Source organism: Anas platyrhynchos, chromosome 4 (assembly GCF_047663525.1).
Source record: "Anas platyrhynchos isolate ZD024472 breed Pekin duck chromosome 4, IASCAAS_PekinDuck_T2T, whole genome shotgun sequence".
NCBI lineage: Eukaryota > Metazoa > Chordata > Aves > Anseriformes > Anatidae > Anas > Anas platyrhynchos.
Genome location: NC_092590.1, coordinates 18,383,361 through 18,403,772, shown reverse-complemented (window position 1 = coordinate 18,403,772; position 20,412 = coordinate 18,383,361). Strand labels below are relative to the sequence as shown.

Genomic DNA, 20,412 nt, shown 5'->3' with positions numbered 1-20,412 from the left:
CACCGTACTTCATTAATTTGCTTTGGTGCCTTTAATTTAACTGTAGAGGTAGAGGAGGCTGTATTTTGTTTTGATAAAACTGATTCAGGCTGTGCTTGTGCAAAAGCTTAATGATGAGGACTTAGGGACTGCTTTTTTTCTCTCTTTCCATACAGCAGATGACATGGCTTGGGACCAGCAGGCACAGATTGGGACCTGAATGCTGCCCCACACAGTTAGCAAAAATGGGGTGGGTGGTTTGGATCTTCTCAACTGTACAGTGTCTGGCTGAAAGATTCCAGTTTAGACTTTGTCAGGACACTTTACAGGATGCTGAAACGTGCTGTGACTTCACTGCAGACTTTCTGACAGTATGGTAAATCCCTATGGAAAAGTTGGGAGCTATTTTTGTGTGTGTGGATTAGTTAAGTTGATCATTTAAGTGCTGCAGGGTCTGTGAAATGTAAGTCACCGGTGAAGTGGTTTGTTCAGAACTTCACTCTCATTGAGGTAGTAACACTGCTTGGTCACTTGTAAGCTCGATGCCAGCAAACCCATGAGCATGTTTCCTACTGGCACTTTCCAGCCTGTATCTGTTTTACCCATTGTTGTCTGAGGTATTGTTCTGGTCATTGCAGATGCTTTTCAGATCTGTTGGCAGGAATCAGCCTTAGCTTTAAAGGTGCTGGGGTTGTGTGAGAAGGTGCTGACACTCACCTACTGCACGCTCGGTGAGGAAAAGCTGCAGTCAAAATGGAAATGATGATAAACTGATTTCACATAAGGTAGTGATAAATTGGCTGTGGTTATAGAAGAAATGGAGAAAATGGTTTAAGAACAGCTGAGATGTCAGGAGGCCTTTGTGTAAATGCAGCTCCCACTAGTGAGTTCCCTGTGGTTTGCATTGCATCCTGGTGCCCTGCTGGCAGCTGCTTGGCCTCCACCTCCACCCAGCTCTGGCTTCAGTCTGCCTCATAAAATGTGCTGTGCCCTCTCACTGGTTAGTTATAACTGCAGCCTTGGAATCAAGGTTTGTTTGCAGTGGGGCTGTTTTCTTATCTCATGATTCACTACTGCAGAGTCGGGCAGTTAGGAGGACTTCCCCTGAGCGGCCTGACACTTGCCATGGAGGTTTAGGTGGTTTAGGCAGACCTCTGCCTGGAATGTCGCTGCTATTTATCTTGTTTTTGTTACTGATCTGTGCTCAGTCTTCACAGTTGGTGTCATGACGATGATGACACTTCTGGAGTTGGATTTTCCCTCAGAGAAATGGATATTTTTTCCTCTCTGCCTGTCCTTGCCTTGAGTTTGTCGGGGATGATGTTGAAGCTCACCAAACTGGATGCTAGTTGTGTCCCTACTGAAAAGGCCAACATTTAACTTCTCTGCATAACCACAAAATTTACCCTTGTATGGAAGGGAAGGGAAGTGTCTCTCTGATAGACTTGCATGAAGCGGTTCATCAGTATATATAAGACTCTAGGTCTCCAAATAATGCAGTGCACTGTGCCTGTAAAATTCAGAGGAAGAATGTTAGAAGTTGTTGTCCCGGAGTCAGTGGCCTGAAACAAAGTCAGTGGCCCCCCACTCAAGACCTCGGTACACAGTCTTAGCAGCTATGAAAATCGAGGCTCTTCTATTGGAGAGTGGTCTAAAACCTACCTGCATGCATGTGTTGAGCAGTGCCAAGTACAGCTTGGTAGTCATTTGGTCAGCCTTGGTAATTAATGAGATGGAAATATGGGAAATAAAGTCAAGATTTCCAGCCAAGGTGGGTTGTTCTGGGCTGTATCCAATTTGGGGTGGTAATTCGGGCCATTTCAAAAAAGGACATGATTTTTTTAAAGGAGTTGTGGTCAGTGCTGAAGGTGGATGCCAGAAAATCCAAAAGTGCCATGCTTCTGAACAGCTTAGCCTAAAACTGGAAACAAACAGCCCTGCCCAGCACAGCTCCCTTCCTTTGCCCTGTTCCCCAAAGCTGTTTTTTTGTTTTGTTTTGTTTTGTTTTTTTTAAAGTTCCTTTTTCTTTCAGTAGAATCCAAGCCAGATTAGATCAGATAACAGCAAGACAGGTTTGGTGGCTTCTGTAACCTCACACAGCTCCAAAGAAGAGAGAAAGAAAAGCAGCTTATGGGGTTGTGGGTAAGAGTCTAGCAATGGCTTATATAAAGCTCAGTGAGAATGCCCCAAACATGTTTATTATTCTGTCTAAACAATGACGACCAATTAATTTATTGTGGTACCTTTTAGCTGTCATTGGCGTGTGTCTTCAGGGCTTCGTGGCACAGGTTGTGATCCTTTCCTAGCAGTGACTAATTAATTTCCTCCTTCTGAACAAACAAGGTTTGTAGGACCTTCAAGAAGCTGTATGAAGACATCATTTTATTTTTTCTCTTCCTATTTTAGACCTCCTTGGCTTGAATGTAAGTGAGCTCTGTTTCAGAGCTGTGCTGTTCTTCAGGGCTAATGCACCTTTTAAACACGCTTCACTGGAGCAGCCTCTGAATCTTGTTAGGAATCTGGCAGTTTGTCTGGGTCATTGGTAGGTAGCAAGTGAGCATATGTTTGAAATTGAGAAGTGCAAGCGTCAGACAGATGGCTAGGAGCACTTTCTGTCTGGCTAACTATAGTGTTGTTACGTGGGAACCTTTTAAAGACTGCAGAGGTCACTTTACGTAAAGATTAAACCGACCTTTGGAAGATATTGAAGGTCTGGGAGCCTGATGTTATCAAAAGATTCTCATGTTTGCATGATACCTTTCACTGCCCAGCTCAGTTCCCTGCCCCTTGCAGTTACTTTACTAAAGGACTGAATGCTGAGGTGTAAAGTGCAGTAATACAGATCCATAAAACGATCTTTGGTCAGTTTTCCTGCCTAATTAAGTAAATCATTGCATCTTCACTGCCGATGCTGGATGCTCTCTTGTGCCCTTCCATCCTAGCAAAGAATGTGGGGTCATTTTGCCAGAGCTGGCAGAACTGAGGAGAGCCTTCTTGTTTCTAATCTTGTCTCTTCCTCTTTAATCTCTCTGTTGAATTGTAGCTTGGGTTTTGTCTCTCTCGGAGCCTCTGTTTTGCCTTTTACTGCACGTTGCTCACTGCAGGCTGTTTTTCTGATGGCCTTTATTAGGTTGTGAACCCCACACTTGGCCATATGTAGCCTATTTATAAGGATTTGGCCCCATTCCTCAAAAGCTCGTCATCTGATCGGGTCACATGGACCCTTCTCTTTGGCCAACTGCCATATAATTGTGAATTAGTTTATTGCATGTTACTATTGGTTTAAAGGCCCTTAAGCCTGAGGGACTTCCCAATCTCAGTTTGTTCAGCTACCTGGTTACAGATTTCTGCAGTCATTTCCATACAGACAGGAATTTTTCTGCCTCTGCCACTCAGCCCAGCATCTGTTGCCCAATTCTAGACATCCACCTGCTGTTGCTGGTCCTCTGAAACTGTGTGCTCGGTCCCTTAAAAGACCTTCAGTTTCCTTCAAGGGAACCTCTTGCAAAGGTAATTTTTGTGCGCAGGCATCACCATTATGAGACATGCGTGCTTGTGCACTCATAACATTGTTACTGGGACCCAAAGAGCCAAATCTCTTCAGGGTGGAAGGTCTGCCCTCAGTTCAGAGGATTCTGGTGCTACTTTGCTGTGGGGAATGACAGCGATTTGGGTCTGATTTATCTCCAGATGGAATGTTACCTTGTTTAGACTTCACCCAAATGTCAGCAAGCTTCTCAGTGAAGCCTTGGGAGCTTCAGGGTAAGTTCCTACTCACCTGGAAAAGCAGTGACTTGAATATTAGGGTGAATACTGAAACACTGTGAGGTCCTGTGAGGACCAAGCGGTGAGCCCAGAAGTATGCCTGGTCAGCCCATCTAGGGGATTGCTTTTAGTTTTGTTTTAGTTTTTGCCTCTGTGTTCAGATTCACTAATGGGAATAGTGCTTGGTGCTTACACTGTGCTAGAGGAAATAATCGTGTTCCTTGTTTCTAATGCATGAACCAGCTGTGTTCACTAACAGGCCTGGTGAATTTCCATGGCTCTTCTCCTACCCAGAGCACTTCATCTTAATGCATCATTGAAAACATCCCGGCTTGTCTGTTGTTTCTTGGAGGCCTGTGTTTTCATCTGTGGGGAAATTAATGCTCTTCCAGATCCCTCCTGGGAAATCTCAAGGTGCCGTATGATGGGAAGGTTATTTCTGTTCCACCAGCGCTAACTGTTCCCTGAAGCAGGGTGTCGCACAGGCTGCATCCCATCCTATTTGCGCTTGGGTACACACTGTGAGAGCTGCGTCCTGGGAGGTGGAGTTGGTTGGGGTGGAGGGCCTGCAGCTGCTCCGCTGCTGGTGCTGATCCAGAGAGGTGTTCACTACCTGTAACCCCTTTAAATCAGGTAGAGTTAAGTGCACTCGGCACACAGCAGCATGGCCTTTTGTTCTTATTTCTTGAGCTGATTTGAAACTAAGCAGGGCTTACTTTGGAACTTGCTTAGTGCTACTTTTAGTATCTCCCCTTTAAAATGGATCATCCCTGTGATTTATTTGTCCTTCTGGACCGTCAGCTCTTTCTGTCATTGATTTCCTTAGATTCTTGCACAAAATGAGAACCCTTCTGTTGCCACCTCCGGTTTTGAAAAGAAGCCACTAAAAACTGCACTAGACTCACTCTGGTCCTGGCAGTGTGTTGACCAGAGCCACGTTTAGCTGTGTGCTTGGCAGTACACCAACATTTCCTTCTTGCCCATCGAGGTACAAAGGTGTGCCATGCAGTCTTCTGCTGATGAAACTCGTGGCAGGCTGCATCCCCTGCCAGTCTCATGTGATTTCAGAGCTGCTGTAGGTGCAAATTGCTGAATGCTGGGCATCTCTGCGGAGCAATTTTTCATAAAGTTAGTGACTTGTTAGCAGCAGGAATAAAAGCCATGTGCTCTAGGTATGTGTCAGGAAGCCACACACATACCTAAAGCTTCCTTACCCTGGGGTTAAGCTGTGTGTCAGCTCCATCCAGGTTTGAAACTGATTGTTAGGCTATGAAAATGGCACGCCTTTGCCTTCCTGTGTTATTAGGTCAGCCTTGCCCCAAAGTTAAATGAGCGAAGCCCTTCATTCAGGAAGCCTGAAATATCTGCCCCAGTCTTCTTGGAGAGCCTGGATACACACAGAGCAGGAAGTGCAAGTGGCCAGAGCAGTTGGCTTATGGAGAAAAGGTTGGCTATAGAGATGTCTTAGTTGTAACCAAGTGAGCTTGTCCAAGCCTGATGAGGTTTAACATAACTCTCTGCTCTCTGGAAAAGTCTTGAAAGTAAAAATAAGGACCAGGTGAAAACTAATAGCTCATTTTCGTTGCTTTATACATTTGTAATGTTAGTTTTTGATCTTGTTTCCTTCTAAGGTGCCAGTCTGAGATTCTTTATGGCCATGCTCTAAGTCTCAACAACCCTGGTCATGTGGAAAGGATTCCTTCTTAGATATGCACCAAGCAGACTTTATCCTTTGATCCTGTAACTTTCAGCTCCTTTCTTGAAATGACCAAGTTTTGTTTTACTAAGCAAAAGCTGTTTCACTGTCACCTTTTTCTTAAGAGAACTGGTGTTTTAAATTGAAGACTGTATTGTAAATAAAGTGTGATCTCTTTCTGCTCGTTTGTTTGGCTGTAGATATCCGGAATGGAAGGAGAATTTCAGTCTTACACAATGTTAGGCTAAAGTCTGTCCTTGGTCCTGCACTAAGATGTCAGGAAGTGGTAGACTGAGCTCAGTGCCCAGATTAACAGAGACCTCAGGCACAGAAGTTATTGTCATACTTAAATAATTTAATCATATCTACTGATTTTTTTTTTTCCTTATGCGAAGGCAATTATTTCAGTTTGCATTTCTGCCAGAAAACACAGGTTTTCTGGTAGTGCCCTACATTTGGATTATTGCCATGGTCACTAATACGATGTTACACAAATGTGTTTCTATATACCATCCAAAAGGTTTTGTGAAAAGGATTTGTTGCAGGATGAAGCTCCTCAGAACTGCCTAAATTCAGATTTTTGAGAAACCTGAACTGATGTTTGAAACCTGAAACTATTCATAGGTGCATGAAGCAACAGGTTTAGTCTTTATGATTCTTTTGGGGAAGATTCAGTTTTTTTATTGAGGAGGTGGTAAGAAGCAATAATGCTTTTTGAAGCAAATATGGTTCCAGAACTAGTCTAGGAGACAACCGAACACCTGATTTCTCTCTCTCTAGGTATTTTTTGGCCATTTGCCAGCAGTATTATAGCATGAATAGATCCACGTGTTCTAAACAGTCTAGACAGTTTGTGCTCCAGAGGCTTTGGGATGTCAAGTTTGGGACTGATGCGATTGCACTGGGAGTAATTCCCTGCCGCTGGCACACTTCCCATGAGGGCAGATCCCAAGCTTTCTTCATGACTTACATTTAGCCAGAACCTCAGCAGACTGTGCCAGGCTTGTCCTGGTTGTTTCACAGAGCTGCATTGCCCCTTGCTGAGCAGCGAGCAGCCATTCAGCATGCATGCATTGCACATGCACCCTGCCTCTCAGTCTCTAAAAACTGTCGTCCTTTCTTCCTTGGACAGAGAAGGATCCTCACTGACAGACTCCTCAGGCTTGGCTCGAGGTTTGTGCCACAGCAACTGCAAAAGCCACCAGGCAAAGCCTACCTTGTCACACTGAGAAACCCCTGTGAGGCTTCGAGTGAGCCTCAGTGGGCAATGAGGAGCAAATATTTGGATGGAGGCTGGGGTTGTGCAGGCAGCGGGTCCTGAGGCCATGCTCACACAAAAGTTTAGCAATGTAAAGGCATGCAAGTGACTCATGACTCATGAGTAGCAGAAACTTTACAAGGTCAGAAAACTTCAAGCAGATTTTTCACTTTTATTTTTTCAGTACACTTTTTTTTTTCCTCTCCTATTTCTTTAATCCCCAGATTCCCTTAAATGGAAGAACTCTGAAAAGGACTAGAGAGCATGGTGTCGCATTGTAGCAGCATGCTTGAGGGACCTGACCTTTTGGAGTAGGGTGTCTTGGAGCTGCTTTCTTCCACGTGTGCTGAGCTTGTGTGCTGTGCATGACTTGAGATCCAGGCAGTTTCATTCCCAGTACTTCAACAAGACTGTGCTTGGCGAGGACAGAGATGAACAGATATCCTTGCAGGCAGGGATGGAATTCTGCATTTTACAAAACTTAAATTTGGCAATGTGTGAGTGGGTTTTCACCAATAAAACTGATTCAGGGAGACTCGTGTGCCTGTCCTCTAAATCTGGACTCTGAATCACGAGCTGCTTTCTTCAGTAGCTCTTAATGAAGCAGAAGTGGTTTCAACCAAAAATTTTCTAGGGGAAAAATACCTCCCTGATGATGACTGCTTCTTGCTCTATTAATAACGAGATGAGCCAATTTTGCTCCAAATTTGGTACACAGTAAAGTTTATCTTCATGCAAAGAAAATTTAACTTGGAAAATTTTAGCTACAGCAGGAGTAAGTGTGAGGAAGCTGTGACCCATTGCTGTGCTTTGGAAGAGAAAATGCAGGCTGCTTTCACCTGCAGGTCTTGCTGGGCATCTTACCTGTGAGATTTTACAGCGTTGTGAAATTCGTGCCTCTGGTCAACCAAAACAGTTCTGAAATTAATGAGGTGCACACAGAGACCAGTCATTTTCCTGGGGGAGAGTGGGGAGGGAGGGAGGGAGGAAGAGGTTGTGAATGCAGCAGGGTCTATAGGAGGAAACTTGCAAATGGCCTCCATTGGGTGCATGAGAGAAACCTGTGGCTCAGTGGGACCTGGATTATCAGAAGTTTGCCACTCAGCTCTGCTCCTCCCGTCCTCCTCCAAGCTGCAGGACAGTAGTGAGGTGCATGTATGTCATGTTAGATTTATCAGGCATTGCCACTTGTAGTAAATGGTTCTCATGGGAAAGCTCTGTTAGCCCAGTGAGTAGGAAATGTCTCAGAAACCCCGTGCATTGAGGATATGTGTCAATTGTTTCCTTCCAGGCACTTTGGGAAGGGAGCCTAGAAGTTTATCTCAGCGTTCACAACAATGTAAACAGATGCCAAGCACTTACTTCAAGTACTCAGAAAAGGAAAACTTCTTGCTTGGCCACCCTGAACGTGCTGGGAGAGAAAAAAATCAAAAATTTAAAAAGGGGGAGGCAGGGAGAAGGACAAAAAGCTGCATTAAGTAAGTGTCTCCCATGCAGAACAGGGAAAAGCAGCGAAGTAATGCAGATATTTGCCCGCATGTATACAACTTAGTTTCATATCACCAAAATCTGCACTGTGCACACGTGATCAAAAGATTAAAGAGATTGTCCGGTTCTGTTGGCAGCATATTAAAGCATTAAGACTACAGGCTTACTATGATGTATTTGTATTATCAAGCTGACCACAGAATTAGTGATTCAAAAGAGGACCTTGTCTAAATACAAATAGCTGGAATCGCTCCATCCTTTTGCATCTGGCTTTTGGATGCGATTTGGTAAGAATTCCTTGGGAGCAGCTACCGCTGCCTCGTTTGTCCCAGGGACCACCCCCACCTTATGACTGCTGCTTGTGCTCAGATAAAATTCCCCCTTCCCTCTCTTTATGCAGCATTTATGCCATCTGCCGTATTACAGATGATATTTCCAGTTGCTGGAATAGCTTTCCTGGTTTTGGTTTTGACTGATGTACCAGAGCTAAATGGTTTCTTCAGGTGCTGACCTGCAAGGTCTCGCTGTAGGTATCCCAATGTTGGCTTTGTGCTTCTGCCCCTGCCCAGGGCCCACAGAGGTTTCTGCCCATGTCTGAAAGATTGTGACGCTGGCACACTAGATTGGAGGCAGCAGATATGGGTCCCTTTCCTTCTGCCACTGTTGTGCTGCCTGAGTTTTGAACCTTGCTGGACCCTGGATTTCTGTTTCCTTTTTTTTTGGTCCTGTTCCCTGAGATGACAAATTATTGGTGGCTGGTACTGTGCCGGGTGGTTGTACAAGCTGTTAGCAGCCTGGAGCATCGGGCGATGCACACGTAGCAGTGAACTTACTGGCTTTTACACTGCAGGCATTGGTGGAGTTTCTGCAGTGACTCTTTTGATACCCTCGCCTAGGCAGTACTGGCTAAAAAGTAACTTTGAGAGGCTTTCACTAACACTTCATATCTGTTAGTTGATATCTTTGTGTCACTAATACTCTATGTATTTGTATATCTGTTTTATTAATTTAGTGTGGTCTTCTGCATAGCTGCAGCCAGTACAGAAACTACAGCTTGCCATAGGCACCAGAACGATGATGTGGTAGTGTTCAGGGCCATCGCCAGCACTTGCAGCCCAATTATGGCTGTGGGTGGGCAGGGAACTTCTTTGTAAGCCTCTGCTTTCTATTGCAATTCCCTCCTAACAAATTACTTTGGAGCCAAAATGTATCACATTTACTGCCAGTCTGGGGATGAGTCTGTTTCTTTAAGTAGTCAAATTGGGGAAGCTTTTTTTCCTAATCTTATTAGTCTCTGAGAATTAAGAATGCAGTTTTTAAAAAGCCCTTTTTCAGATGTTTTTCTATACTTCAGTGACTCAACAGTTTGCACTTAATTTCTCATTTCTCCTGTGCTTGCTTTCCAAAGGAGCTACTGTTAGAGGTCTGTATGCCTAAATAGACTTACTGGGCTATGAAATGTGTGTGTAGATGGGGATGAGACAGTGTAATATGCATAGGGCATGAGCTATTTTCATAAGCTTCTGTCCTTGTCTTTGCATACAGCTCGTTATTCCATTCCTTGCAAAGTCCCTGAGCAATGCTATTAGCTCTTTTCAAGTTGCTATCAGGATGGGCAACACTGGTCAAGCAGTCTTTTAAAAGACCTCAGATTGTTTCAGCAAGAAAATTCATGTGCAGGGAAAGGGAAAGTCTCCACACTTTGCAGCTGGCCTTAAGAATATGTGGAATATGAAATGGCAGACGTGGAGTCTGAGAAGATATCTCACAGATAAATCCAGCGAGGAAAGGTAGGAGTACCAGAAAAGCACAAACACACCTCACACGCAGAGCTGCTTACAGCAGTTGAGCAGAAAGTGTCTCAGGTGTCCCTGTGGAAATCTTCAGTTAAAGATCAGTGTCGTTTTTTCCATGGCAAATTCTGAGTTTTAATCAACATCCCCACAGTCTTTATTTATTTAATATTTTATACATACATAAACACAGACACGTATGTCTTTATGCCTGCACTGTATACTTTTGAAAAGGGATTTCACAGGCTTGTGTCCCACATACAGCTCTGTGGGCTGCCTTGCCACCCTTCACCACAGATGTGGTGATCCATCTCCATCTCTTGGTGTCCTCAGACAAGGTGTCTCATTAGAGAGGAATATTTTGAAAGGTTCTTCATTGAAAAATTATTTTTTATGGAAATTGGGGATTTTGTGATGAGATTTTCAGTTGCTCATTCTCAAAGACTGGATTTGACATAATGAGTAATTACACACACGTGTTTAGCAGTGAAGTTAACTGGTAGCTGCTGTCTCTGCCTTTACTGTTGTGCTGGCATTTCCAAAGCAATTTCCTGTGTGTTGCAAATAGGTGGTTAATCTGAAACCAAGTGATGCTGCTGAAAAGCAAACAACAGTAATAGGTGTAGCTTGTAGATGATAGCAAAGAGCAATGCATGCTCGGTAATGAGGGAGAATCAGCGGAGATGGGTAGATAGCAAGGGCCACTTTTCTCCCTAACTTTCCCAAGTGCATGACTGCTTTATCAAGTGAAGCCTGACTTTCCTTACTTGCTTAACTCCATTCTCTCTTCCTTGCGGGGAGCTGCCCGCCAAATGAGTTGGGCTGGGGCAGTGCTGCAGGAAGGATTTGAACTCTCCCAAGGTTGTACCCTCTGCCTTCTCTGGAATACGTGATTAGGTATGGTTGCATGGGGTTTTAACAGCCATGCATTCATGGGAGGTGTAAGTGTACGCTAAAAATAGATGTATGTGAGGTGCTGAGACAGTGACTGCAGAGGGGTAGCTTGGCAGAAACTGCTGTTTCTGGGTATGAGCAAAAGTAGCTGAGTGAATATGCAAATAAATACACTTGTTCTCATGTGTATTTGGGGCTCCTTCACTCAGAGAAATGTACTTCAGTAATATAGCATGTGTGTTTAGCTGCACTGGGCTGAAAAATGAGTGGGGAAACCAAATTTTGTCCAAAACATCAAAGATAGCTATCATTCAAGAGCTAAATCTGAAGCAGCTGTTTTTGAAGCTTAAACTAAGATAGCTGAATTATCTAGGAACAGAAAAAGACTCGTAAATGTTTTCTGTACGTACAAGGAAAGATGTTTATTCCAAGCTGGTAGAAGTGCGAAAAGCCCTGAAAACAAAGCATTTTTAATCAAACTCATCAAAAAGAAATAACAATTGGTAGATGTAGTTTAAGGGCTTTAGTTTTGAAAGAAAAGCCTATATGAAAGGGAAAAGGCATAACTTGTGTTCACAGTGTGCATACAGAATTTGGCACTTAATTCTTATTTTGTAAAGCATCAAGTACTTAGAAATTTGCAGTAACTTATCTTGGTACTCCTTCCTCACTGCTGTGTTAAAGTACCCTAGTGGTACTTTGATACTTGTTACTCAGTGGACTAGTCAAGTGATATAAATTTTGTCGCTCTGTGCCCTTCAATTAAGCTGGATCAGTTTGCAAAAGTGAGTGCATAGTCCAGCCAATGTATTTAGTAAAACAAATGGGAAAAAAATAATGTGGAATGTTTTTGAAGATGATTGTATTTTGTATTGCAAAATTAGTTTGATGGCCTTCTGCAGTTTTTATTTTTATTTTTAAATGAGTCACAAGGACTGAATAATTATCAGCAAGTCTGCACTGGAATGTACTCTCAGAAATGATTGTACAAAAAATACTTTTCAAATGGTTGTTCAAGAGCTCTTAGCTCACCTTTGGAGCCAGGAAACACACTATTATTTAATGTTAGGCCAGCAATGATAAATGTTTCACTCACCTATTTGAATGAAACTCAGCGTGAACTGTACCTATCAGTTGTGCACGAACTGCATGCAGTCAAAGTTAATATTTGCTGTGCTTCTGTTCTTAGGTCATCACACTATTTACATTGGGGTCCATGTGCCGAAGAGCTACAGGAGAAGGCGGCGTCATAGAAGAAGACCTGGGCACAAAGAAAAGAAAGAAAAGGAGAAAATTTCTGAGAACTACTCCGACAAATCAGACGTAGAAAATGCTGACGAGACAAGCAGCAGCATCCTCAAACCACTCAGTAAGTGTTGGTGTTGGTTGTCACTCACTACAATGGTCTGTTGTCTAGTGATTTGCTCCTGATCTGATCGCGAAGGAGGAAAGTGGATCAAGAAAAACAGTCCTCTCATGTTGCAGGGTCAGAATAGTCTAAATCAGTTGCTATTGAATGGTTTCTGTGGCTTGGAAAAGGCCGGAGAGGACATTTCATCCCTGTGTATCACCTGAGTTTGCTACTGAGCTAATGCCAGTCAGTAACAGGCCAAAATTTTAAAAGCAAGTTGACACTGTGTGTAAGGAGATAGCAAGGAAACACAAAGACTGAGTATGTGCCTGGACAGATCGATTGCAGCTTCGGCACTGGTTCTCAGTATGAAAACTGTAGTTCAAGCACCCCCTGGTTTCAGCTTGAAACAACCTCATAGGAGCAGGTTGATAAGAAGTAGCAAGACCATGGCTGTAGGCTCTAAGAAACAAATCCCCTTGAGATTTGACTTCATTGTATTAATAACTTATGATGCTAATAAGTTTTTCTTAACTTTGGTGATTGATCAGTTTAAAGTTCTGTAGAGAAAAAGGAGAATAAAAAGTAACACGACTGTGTGTTTGAATATCTGTAGGGGATGAATATCTACATTTTTGATAAGCAGATGAGGTCTGTTTCTGGTGCCTTAGACCTACATGCATGCTGGAATTGCTAAGCAGAGGAGAAAGAACTGGTGTCATCACTATGCGTCTCTTCAGTAACGTCGTAAGAGACCATCATGAAGTCTGATTCCTCCTGCTGTCTTCTCTGTTGGCCAGAAACTTGTTTTGTAATCTAGAGGATATCTGCTTAAATAGAAGTGGGAGGGAGACAGTGACAGCCTGTTAGAATGGATCATGCCAACAAGGTTTGAATGTAGAGGAACAGCTCAGGATGGTATAGCTCAGATTCTTGAGGCTAATTCCAGGTAGTTGGAGTTTCAGTAAACAACCTGCTTGTAAGGGAGAAAATGCTTTCTGAGCTAGAGGGAGAGAGGAGTAAGCAGGGGTCGTAAGACCTGATCTTTGAAGAAACGCAGGAGTTACTCGTTTTGAAATTGTGCTGCTGCATAGTTGCTGCATGTAAAGACAGTAATATGGGATCAGATCAGTCATGTTTTTAGCCCAGGGCCTGTTATTCTCGCTGGTGTAGATACTTCAGAGAATGATTACTGAAAAGAAAAGCAAGTCACCGAGACCATTTGCTCCTTGTAGCTGTAGTTCCCTAGTTGTTCCAAGGAAGTTTTCATGTCAGCACTCAGAAACCAGTAATTGGTTTTACAGTGAAATAGATATTTGTCTTCAAGAACACTAGGTATTAACGATTTAATTTTTATACGTACATCTCTGTTCTTTTTTTTTGGTGTGCCGGTGACCAAATCTGAAAAAGATACCTTTTGGGGTTCTGGTTGTATTGGTGTCCTAGGGAAATCATTTCTGTGGTCTAATTATACCCATGGTTGAAAACCTATTTCTTCCATCAGATTTTGATGTGCTGCCTTTTGTTTTGCTAATCAGTGTTTCTGGTTCCTTTCATTTCAGAAAGGGTTAACGGTATTTTTTCCTCTGTTACTGTCACAATTCAGTCTGTTCTTGTCTGTTCTTCTTCAGCATGTGAACGCATGCAGTCTTGTCATCTCTCTGCCTAAGAATTTCCCCCATCGTCTTTTCTAGCCTGACCTCTATGCACTGCCTGTTTTTGGAATAGAATCACTTAAATCCCACACAATATTCCAGGTGTCCCATGCAATAGTGTTAGTACTTGCATCATTTGTAACTCTTTCTGCCTTGTTCACCATCTCATGTGTCCATATATATTACCAGGTTCTTGCAGTGACTTGCTGTTGCACACTGGTGGCCGGATCTTTTTACGAGCTGGCACAGTTAATTTAGAACACTGTAAAGGATAGGAGTAGTTCAGATGACTGTCTTGTATTTCCAAACGTTGAATTACGTGTTGCCTCATCATCCCAGGTTTTTTGCCTTCTGAAACTACTATCTTCATAACTGACCTGAATTACTAGTTTCCTATGCTCTTTTTTTGCTGGCTACCAGCCCTCCCTTCTCTTCTTCTGCATCTGCAGTAACACCAGGCCTCCTTCAGAAATCTGTGCTGTTCCGCTTTTGACATTTCCTTTCATTTATAAATGCCTATTTCCAGTTAGGTTTCTGTTGCTTAGGCAGTTGCTGAGTTGAGACAGTTGATGGATATTCAGGTTGTGTCAGCTTTTGGTGGCCCTTGCTGGAACTTGGATGAAGGCTTTTTGAGGGTGTGGATGGCTGCTGTGCACCATGTATCCAGCCGCTCTGTTCACTCTGTCATGGAAAGTATGTCCAAGAGAAGAGCAGTTCTCTTCAGGAAAAGAAAAGCATGCCTCACCAAATTAATCTGATTTTCATTACTGGCAAGAATGGCATTCTTGCCAATCATGGCAAGAAATCTCAGTAGAACCGTAACTTTTTGTATCTTTGTTCATTGTAATTGAGTTAAGGCCGTGTGGCTAAAGTTCATTTTCAAAAGACACCTGAGAACATTAGGAACAAAGAATTGAAGAATTCTGAAGGGAAATTCTGTGGAGTTAGAAGATCAGTGGAATGAAATATCTTGCATGTATTTGAGACAGCTGTCAGAAGAGTGTATGTGACATATGATGAAGTATCTTTTCCGACTCCACCCTGTGGCTTAGAAGAGTGGGACAGATGGAAGAAGTCTGAGAGAATTAGGTGTATGAGTTTGCAGAGAGAGAAAAGGTGGCTACATTCTGGCCAGGAAGGAGGGAGTGTTGAATTTTGTGCTTCTTCTCTGAAGGAGGAAAACAGCAGAAACTGAGCAAGAAGGGAAACACAGAGTTTGGAGACAGCCAGAGCTGACTTTAGAGAGTCTAAACTTTTTAGAGAGTTTAGAAATCTAACGTGCCTTAGGTCGTTTTACACTGATGCATGGTTATAAAGGGGACTACCCTGGTTAGAGGTAGGCCTGCTGTGCAGGGGCTTGCTGAACCTTCATGGGGGTACACAATGTTTTGGTGTCATCAGAAGAGTAGAAAAATCTGTGCTGGACACTAGAGAAAGCAGAAGTCTTGCACCCACTGTGGCATCTTAAACAGTTCAGCGTCTGCCTCACGAAGGGACCCAAGAATAGAAGGGCAGAGGGTGTTGCAGTTTGCAGGATTAAGGGCTGCTGGGACAGCTGTGTTAATGACCTTTGCATAACGCTGCTTTGCACGGTGGCTGGATGTAACCGGCACTAGCCGTTATTGGCTGTGCTAACCACTAAAAATGGCATCGGATTCCTGCAGGTTTCTGGGACCTCTCAGACACAGGCTCAAAGAATACTCAGCAGCAAATATAATGTGTAAGACACATCTTCAGAAAGGCTTCAGAGGGGGGTAGGGGGGTGGTTATGTCAGCATAACAAGATAAAAAAATAATAAAAGTGCTATTTTTGTAGTTGCTGGTGAAATAGGGGGACTGAGCAGGAAGGTATTTGAATCTTTTCCTTAGAATTGGAAGATGTTGGATTTATATATTATGTTTTTTTTTTTTCTTTTCTCAACTGTACTTTAAAGCAAGCAAACCCTACTTTTAAATTAAGGAAACACAGACTTCTTGGAGAAATGTACAATGTGTCTAAGTCTATAAAAACAATAATGTACAATAATGTATATAGCTCTTTCTCTTTGTTGATTTTTGTAGTTGTTTGCTTGACCAAACATTAGACACTGTCAGTTCAGCTTGTATGTGCTTCTTAGTTTATTTTGTCTTCAAACATAAGGACAATCATAGAGTCATTCATAAAATCTGAAATAATGAAGTTGTTTTATCTATACTGAGAGCTTTGTTTTTACTGAGCAGAAAGCTTAAGCCAGTTTCGATTTGATACACCAGTTTTGTTTCTTGATCTGTCCCTAACGACAGTGAAGTCTAAACTCAGATATCTTACCTGAACAAACGTGATGCCTCAGCTTCTTTGGTGAAAAATCTGCAATCAGATTTTGACCAAATCTGGATTTGCATCACCAGGTCAAGCTGCTTGTACCACAGCAAACGAACCTGATGAAACATGTCTGTGGATACAGAGAAGCAAGTAAACAGTCCATAAATGCAAACTTGCCTATAAACATTTTGTTCCAGTTCAAAACCGGTCTAGCTGCACTTCAGTATTTGGAAATTGGTGCAGTCTAGAAGTGTCAATACTTTTTTTTTGAATAAAATCTGTGTCCAGTTAGTCAAACAAGCTAAATTCTGTGAGTTTATAAACAATCCTCAGCTCTCCCATATGGAGAGAGTTAGGGAAACTGAACCCATAGAGATATGTTTTATCTAAAGTAAATTACTGCTTAGGAAAGATGCCTGCTTCAAAAGTCCAGACAGGGATATTCTCTGATACACGGAGGAGGAGGCATTAAGGCAATGATCCCTCTCCAGAGCCCTTTCAGCATATTCCAGGCCTGCAGGGGCTGTCTCTGCACTCGGAGAGAAATTGTTGTTCACACCCTTGTTCTCAGGCAGGACTGCTGACACTGGTGCTAGCTGAAATGTGGCTTCCTTTAACCACAGACTATTACAGCTCCCTGCTCCAGATGTACCAGCACCCTGTTTCTAAAAGTACCTGCTTTAACTGGCCTTGCCCTGGCTTCCTTCCACTTGTGACCAGTAAGAAGGAAACACTTCCTAGCAGTGGTTCTTTTGTACCATCCATGAAACTGGCATGCAAGAACTTTGGGGAAAAAATTGTATTGTTATTTGTATTTTCATTACCTTAAGCAGGCTTTAAGTGCCTTCTTTTTGTCTGCCTGAAACATGCTTGAGAGTTAGAAAAGACATAAAGATTTATGTTGTCAGAGCATTCAGTTGTTTCTAGAATACCCAACCTGCAGAAAGAGCAGCATAGTGTATTGAGAGAGTTTGGGTGAGACAAAATTTTCAGGGAAAAAGTTAAGTGATCTTGTAACGCTAATGGCTGCAGTATTGACCTGCTAGGGTTTTAAGCACAATCCAATCTGCCAGGCCTTGTTAACCCACTTGGTGGGGTGAAGGGAAGATTCAGCTGGACAGAGAAAAGAGTCGAAGTGCAAAGCCACAAGAAGCTTGTCAGCTTCTACATGCAGGCATATGTAGAGGTGTCAGGCCTGATTCTGCCTTCTCAGCTCAGCTGATTGCTTATCTCGATATGAAGCAGATGGTGTAGTTTGCTTTACTTGCAAGGGATGAGACGAGAGGAACAAGACAAGCAGATAGATGCTGCTTCTTCAGGACAGGCTGTGATCTGAACCCATTTCCCTCTTCCTCGTTCTTTACTACAGACGTGTGGAGATTTTCCCATGAGGAAACGCATCTCTGCTTGATCTGGGAAGGGGTTTCTTCTCATTGTCTGGTTGCTCTCCAAGTTTATTTGTCTCACCTCCATGATACTTGTTTGAGGTGGCTCAAACCCAATGAAAGCCTGTCTTTCAGTAAGCACTATAGCAGCAGGCAGCATGTAGCACCGTGTCTGTGTATGCAGCAGCATGAGCTTCTTTGCAGAGATGCCTGCACTTGTGCAGAGCTTGCTTAGATTGTCCTGGGCCTGGCCAAGCCCTGTGCCCCTTAGACACACAGCAGGTGTAGAAGGTACGTGTTAATAAAGATCCAAATCTGTGTTTTGAGACTCTGATGTTGTGTTTTGAACAACAACGCTTGGCATATGTGGTACAGAGTTAGGCTGATGTGAGCGATACGGCAGAAACAGAAGTAGAGAATGTGTGATGCTTTGGCAGAATGGGAATTTCTCATCTTTGTTTAGTTTATCTGTTCATGGCTGATGGTTTCTGGCATCTAAGAAACCATCAGCGTGCATTCACGGCTCTGAATTCAGTGGCTAGGGTAAAAGAGCTTTTGTAGGCAAAGGAGATTCCAAACCAACGGAGAGCAAGAAGCTCAAGCTATAAAAGCACCCATCTATTTCCAAAATATTTTGGGGAATTTCATCTGTAGTCAAGGACTGGTATTATAAGCTGTAAAGTAATAACTTGCAATACTACACCTCACTTCAAGCCCTAAGGCATTTTACATGAAATAATCACAAAAATGATACCAGCAACATAGGTAGCAAAAGATTGAAAATTCTCTATTGTTCAGACTGATTTTAAAGCTAAATGGCAATATTCATCCTCAAACCCTGTTTTGAGGAGGTTAACTAGAGTTATGATTTGCATTGCAAAAAAAAAAGGTTGAAAGGAAAAGAAATGTAGTGCTTGTAGTTTATGGGAAATGTGCATTACAGGGTGCTCAGCCCCATTCAGTGCCAGACTTGAGGCATGTTTGTGATACCTAGCATTGGCAGTGGATTCCGCAAGGTACGTGGGCCCAAAAGCAACAAGTAATAACGAGGCACCTGTGAAACTGATAAACTGCTTTATGTAATAGTATTTTCTTAGGACTTGCATCCTTTGAAAACAGTAGAATCTGCTTTTGGGAGGAGTCAAAACATGGCAGGTGGATAAATATAACTGCAAAATATAAATTCTGGAAAACCTTAAGAGGGCTAAGTAGCTGTGAGTTGAGGCCATCTTTCATCTTACCCTGTTGGTTGCAGCTGTTCTGCATATGGTCACATGTGGGCTAGGCATACTGAAGATTTTCTTAACCAGTTAAAGGGTGTGACTATGGTTCTGTTTACAGGACACAGAAACAGGGGAGAGAGGCTGAAAATCTGGAACTGTCTGCAGGAGTGGTTTCCAGAGGACCCGTATAGCAAGAGAGAGGGAAGGGATGCTATGTCATCCCATCAAAGGTTTGTAAAGGTTTGCAGTTTGCTGAGAGAAATTCCTCTTCCACCCACCACCAGTAGTTCTTGAAGGTTTCAGTAAAAAAAAAAAAAAAAATCACTCTTGAGCCCTCAGATGTGGGTTAGGAGGAGTTTTGCTGAAGGAGAAAACTTCTGCAGCAGAGTCATTTCATTAAGGTACTATTTGAGGCTTGTGCTGCCATTCTGGATGGAGTGCATCTCTCACAGCGAAGGTGAGGTTTGGTCTGGGTAGATCAGATTTGTTGTGCAGGCAGCCACCATTGTAATGATGGTCGAGCATCATCCCAGCCTATGGTTTAATATGCAGCTTTTACCCATTCTTATTTAAAAGGCAGCTTTCTCTCAAAAGTTGTGTGTAACCTGTGGTATGGAAGCTGGAACTCCAGAGAATCTGGCTTTCCTGAAGCTTGCTGTAAGTTTTGGGTACGTGTGTAAGACTTTGCCACCAAATACCTGCATTTAAGTAGTTCTCGGTTGGATGTTTTACATGGAGAAAGAACTGTAATTATCTAAAATGGGTTGTCTGAACCTGACAGATCCTGTAACATCAGCTGGCACCTTATCTGAAAGCTGGTTAATCTCTTCTTGGTTTATCGAGATGCCTTAGGGACATAAAAGATTTTGTGGTGAGCAATCTTGTAGCATGAATTCACCATGCTGATTTGTTTAAGTGGAGGCTTTTTCATTTTTAATCCAAGTACAACAGTTTGTCTATTGGTTCTGGCTGCTGCGGAGCACGCTGAAGTTGTTGTCATTAGTATCTTTAATTTCCTTTACGTTTTGTTTTGCTTGTTGCTTAATGAATACTTTTTTGGCCCTTTCAGGTTGTTCAGGTCTTCTGCTGGGTGTAGGTGCCTAGATACGAGTGGTGCTCTATGTATGCATATAGACACTTAGAGCTGTCTGTCTTTCCAGTGCAGTACCTCTGACAAGGTTCTAGGCAGGGATCTGTGGAGGCCAAGCTTCTTTATTTTTCTTACGCTTTACACTGCTTGAGAACCATCAGGTTTTGAGGTCTTTCAGCCCCGTTGTTCATTGCCTGTTCTTCTAAATAAGTTGCCTACACACGGCCTGAAATGACATTTCACATTGACTGCCTTAAGTGGGACACTGAAGTATGCAAATCTGTCTCTTGTAAATGCAGGAGGTGAAATATTCAGAGCAGCGTGCTGAGGACAGTGCTGTGAAACACTCTGTGCTCAGCCTGAAGGGACCAGGGCTCTCTCTGGGGGACAAGTGAGCCTTCACATCCAGCGAGGACTTGCCGTGAGCAAGTGGGGACTGTGCAGCAGGCTCTGTCCCTGGCACTGCCTCTGAGACAGAGACGAGGATTTATTTGAAACCACTCATGGAAAAAGCAATTGGAGACATCAGTAAT

The 20,412-nt window shown here is 43.0% G+C and overlaps 1 protein-coding gene across 8 annotated transcripts in view; it reads left to right on the top strand.

The window, feature by feature from the left end:
• The window catches only part of SLC4A4 (solute carrier family 4 member 4), a 235,204-nt gene that overhangs the window by 68,690 nt on the left and 146,102 nt on the right, over positions 1 to 20,412 (top strand). For all 8 annotated transcript variants that reach the window (XR_011809315.1, XM_072038017.1, XM_038178960.2 and 5 more), the window contains one exon: positions 12,063 to 12,242. Coding sequence is in view for 7 of the 8 variants with exons in the window: in XM_072038017.1 (XP_071894118.1) it covers positions 12,063 to 12,242 (180 nt within the window). In the remaining variant the exon portion in view is untranslated. The remainder of the gene's footprint in view (positions 1 to 12,062; positions 12,243 to 20,412) is intronic.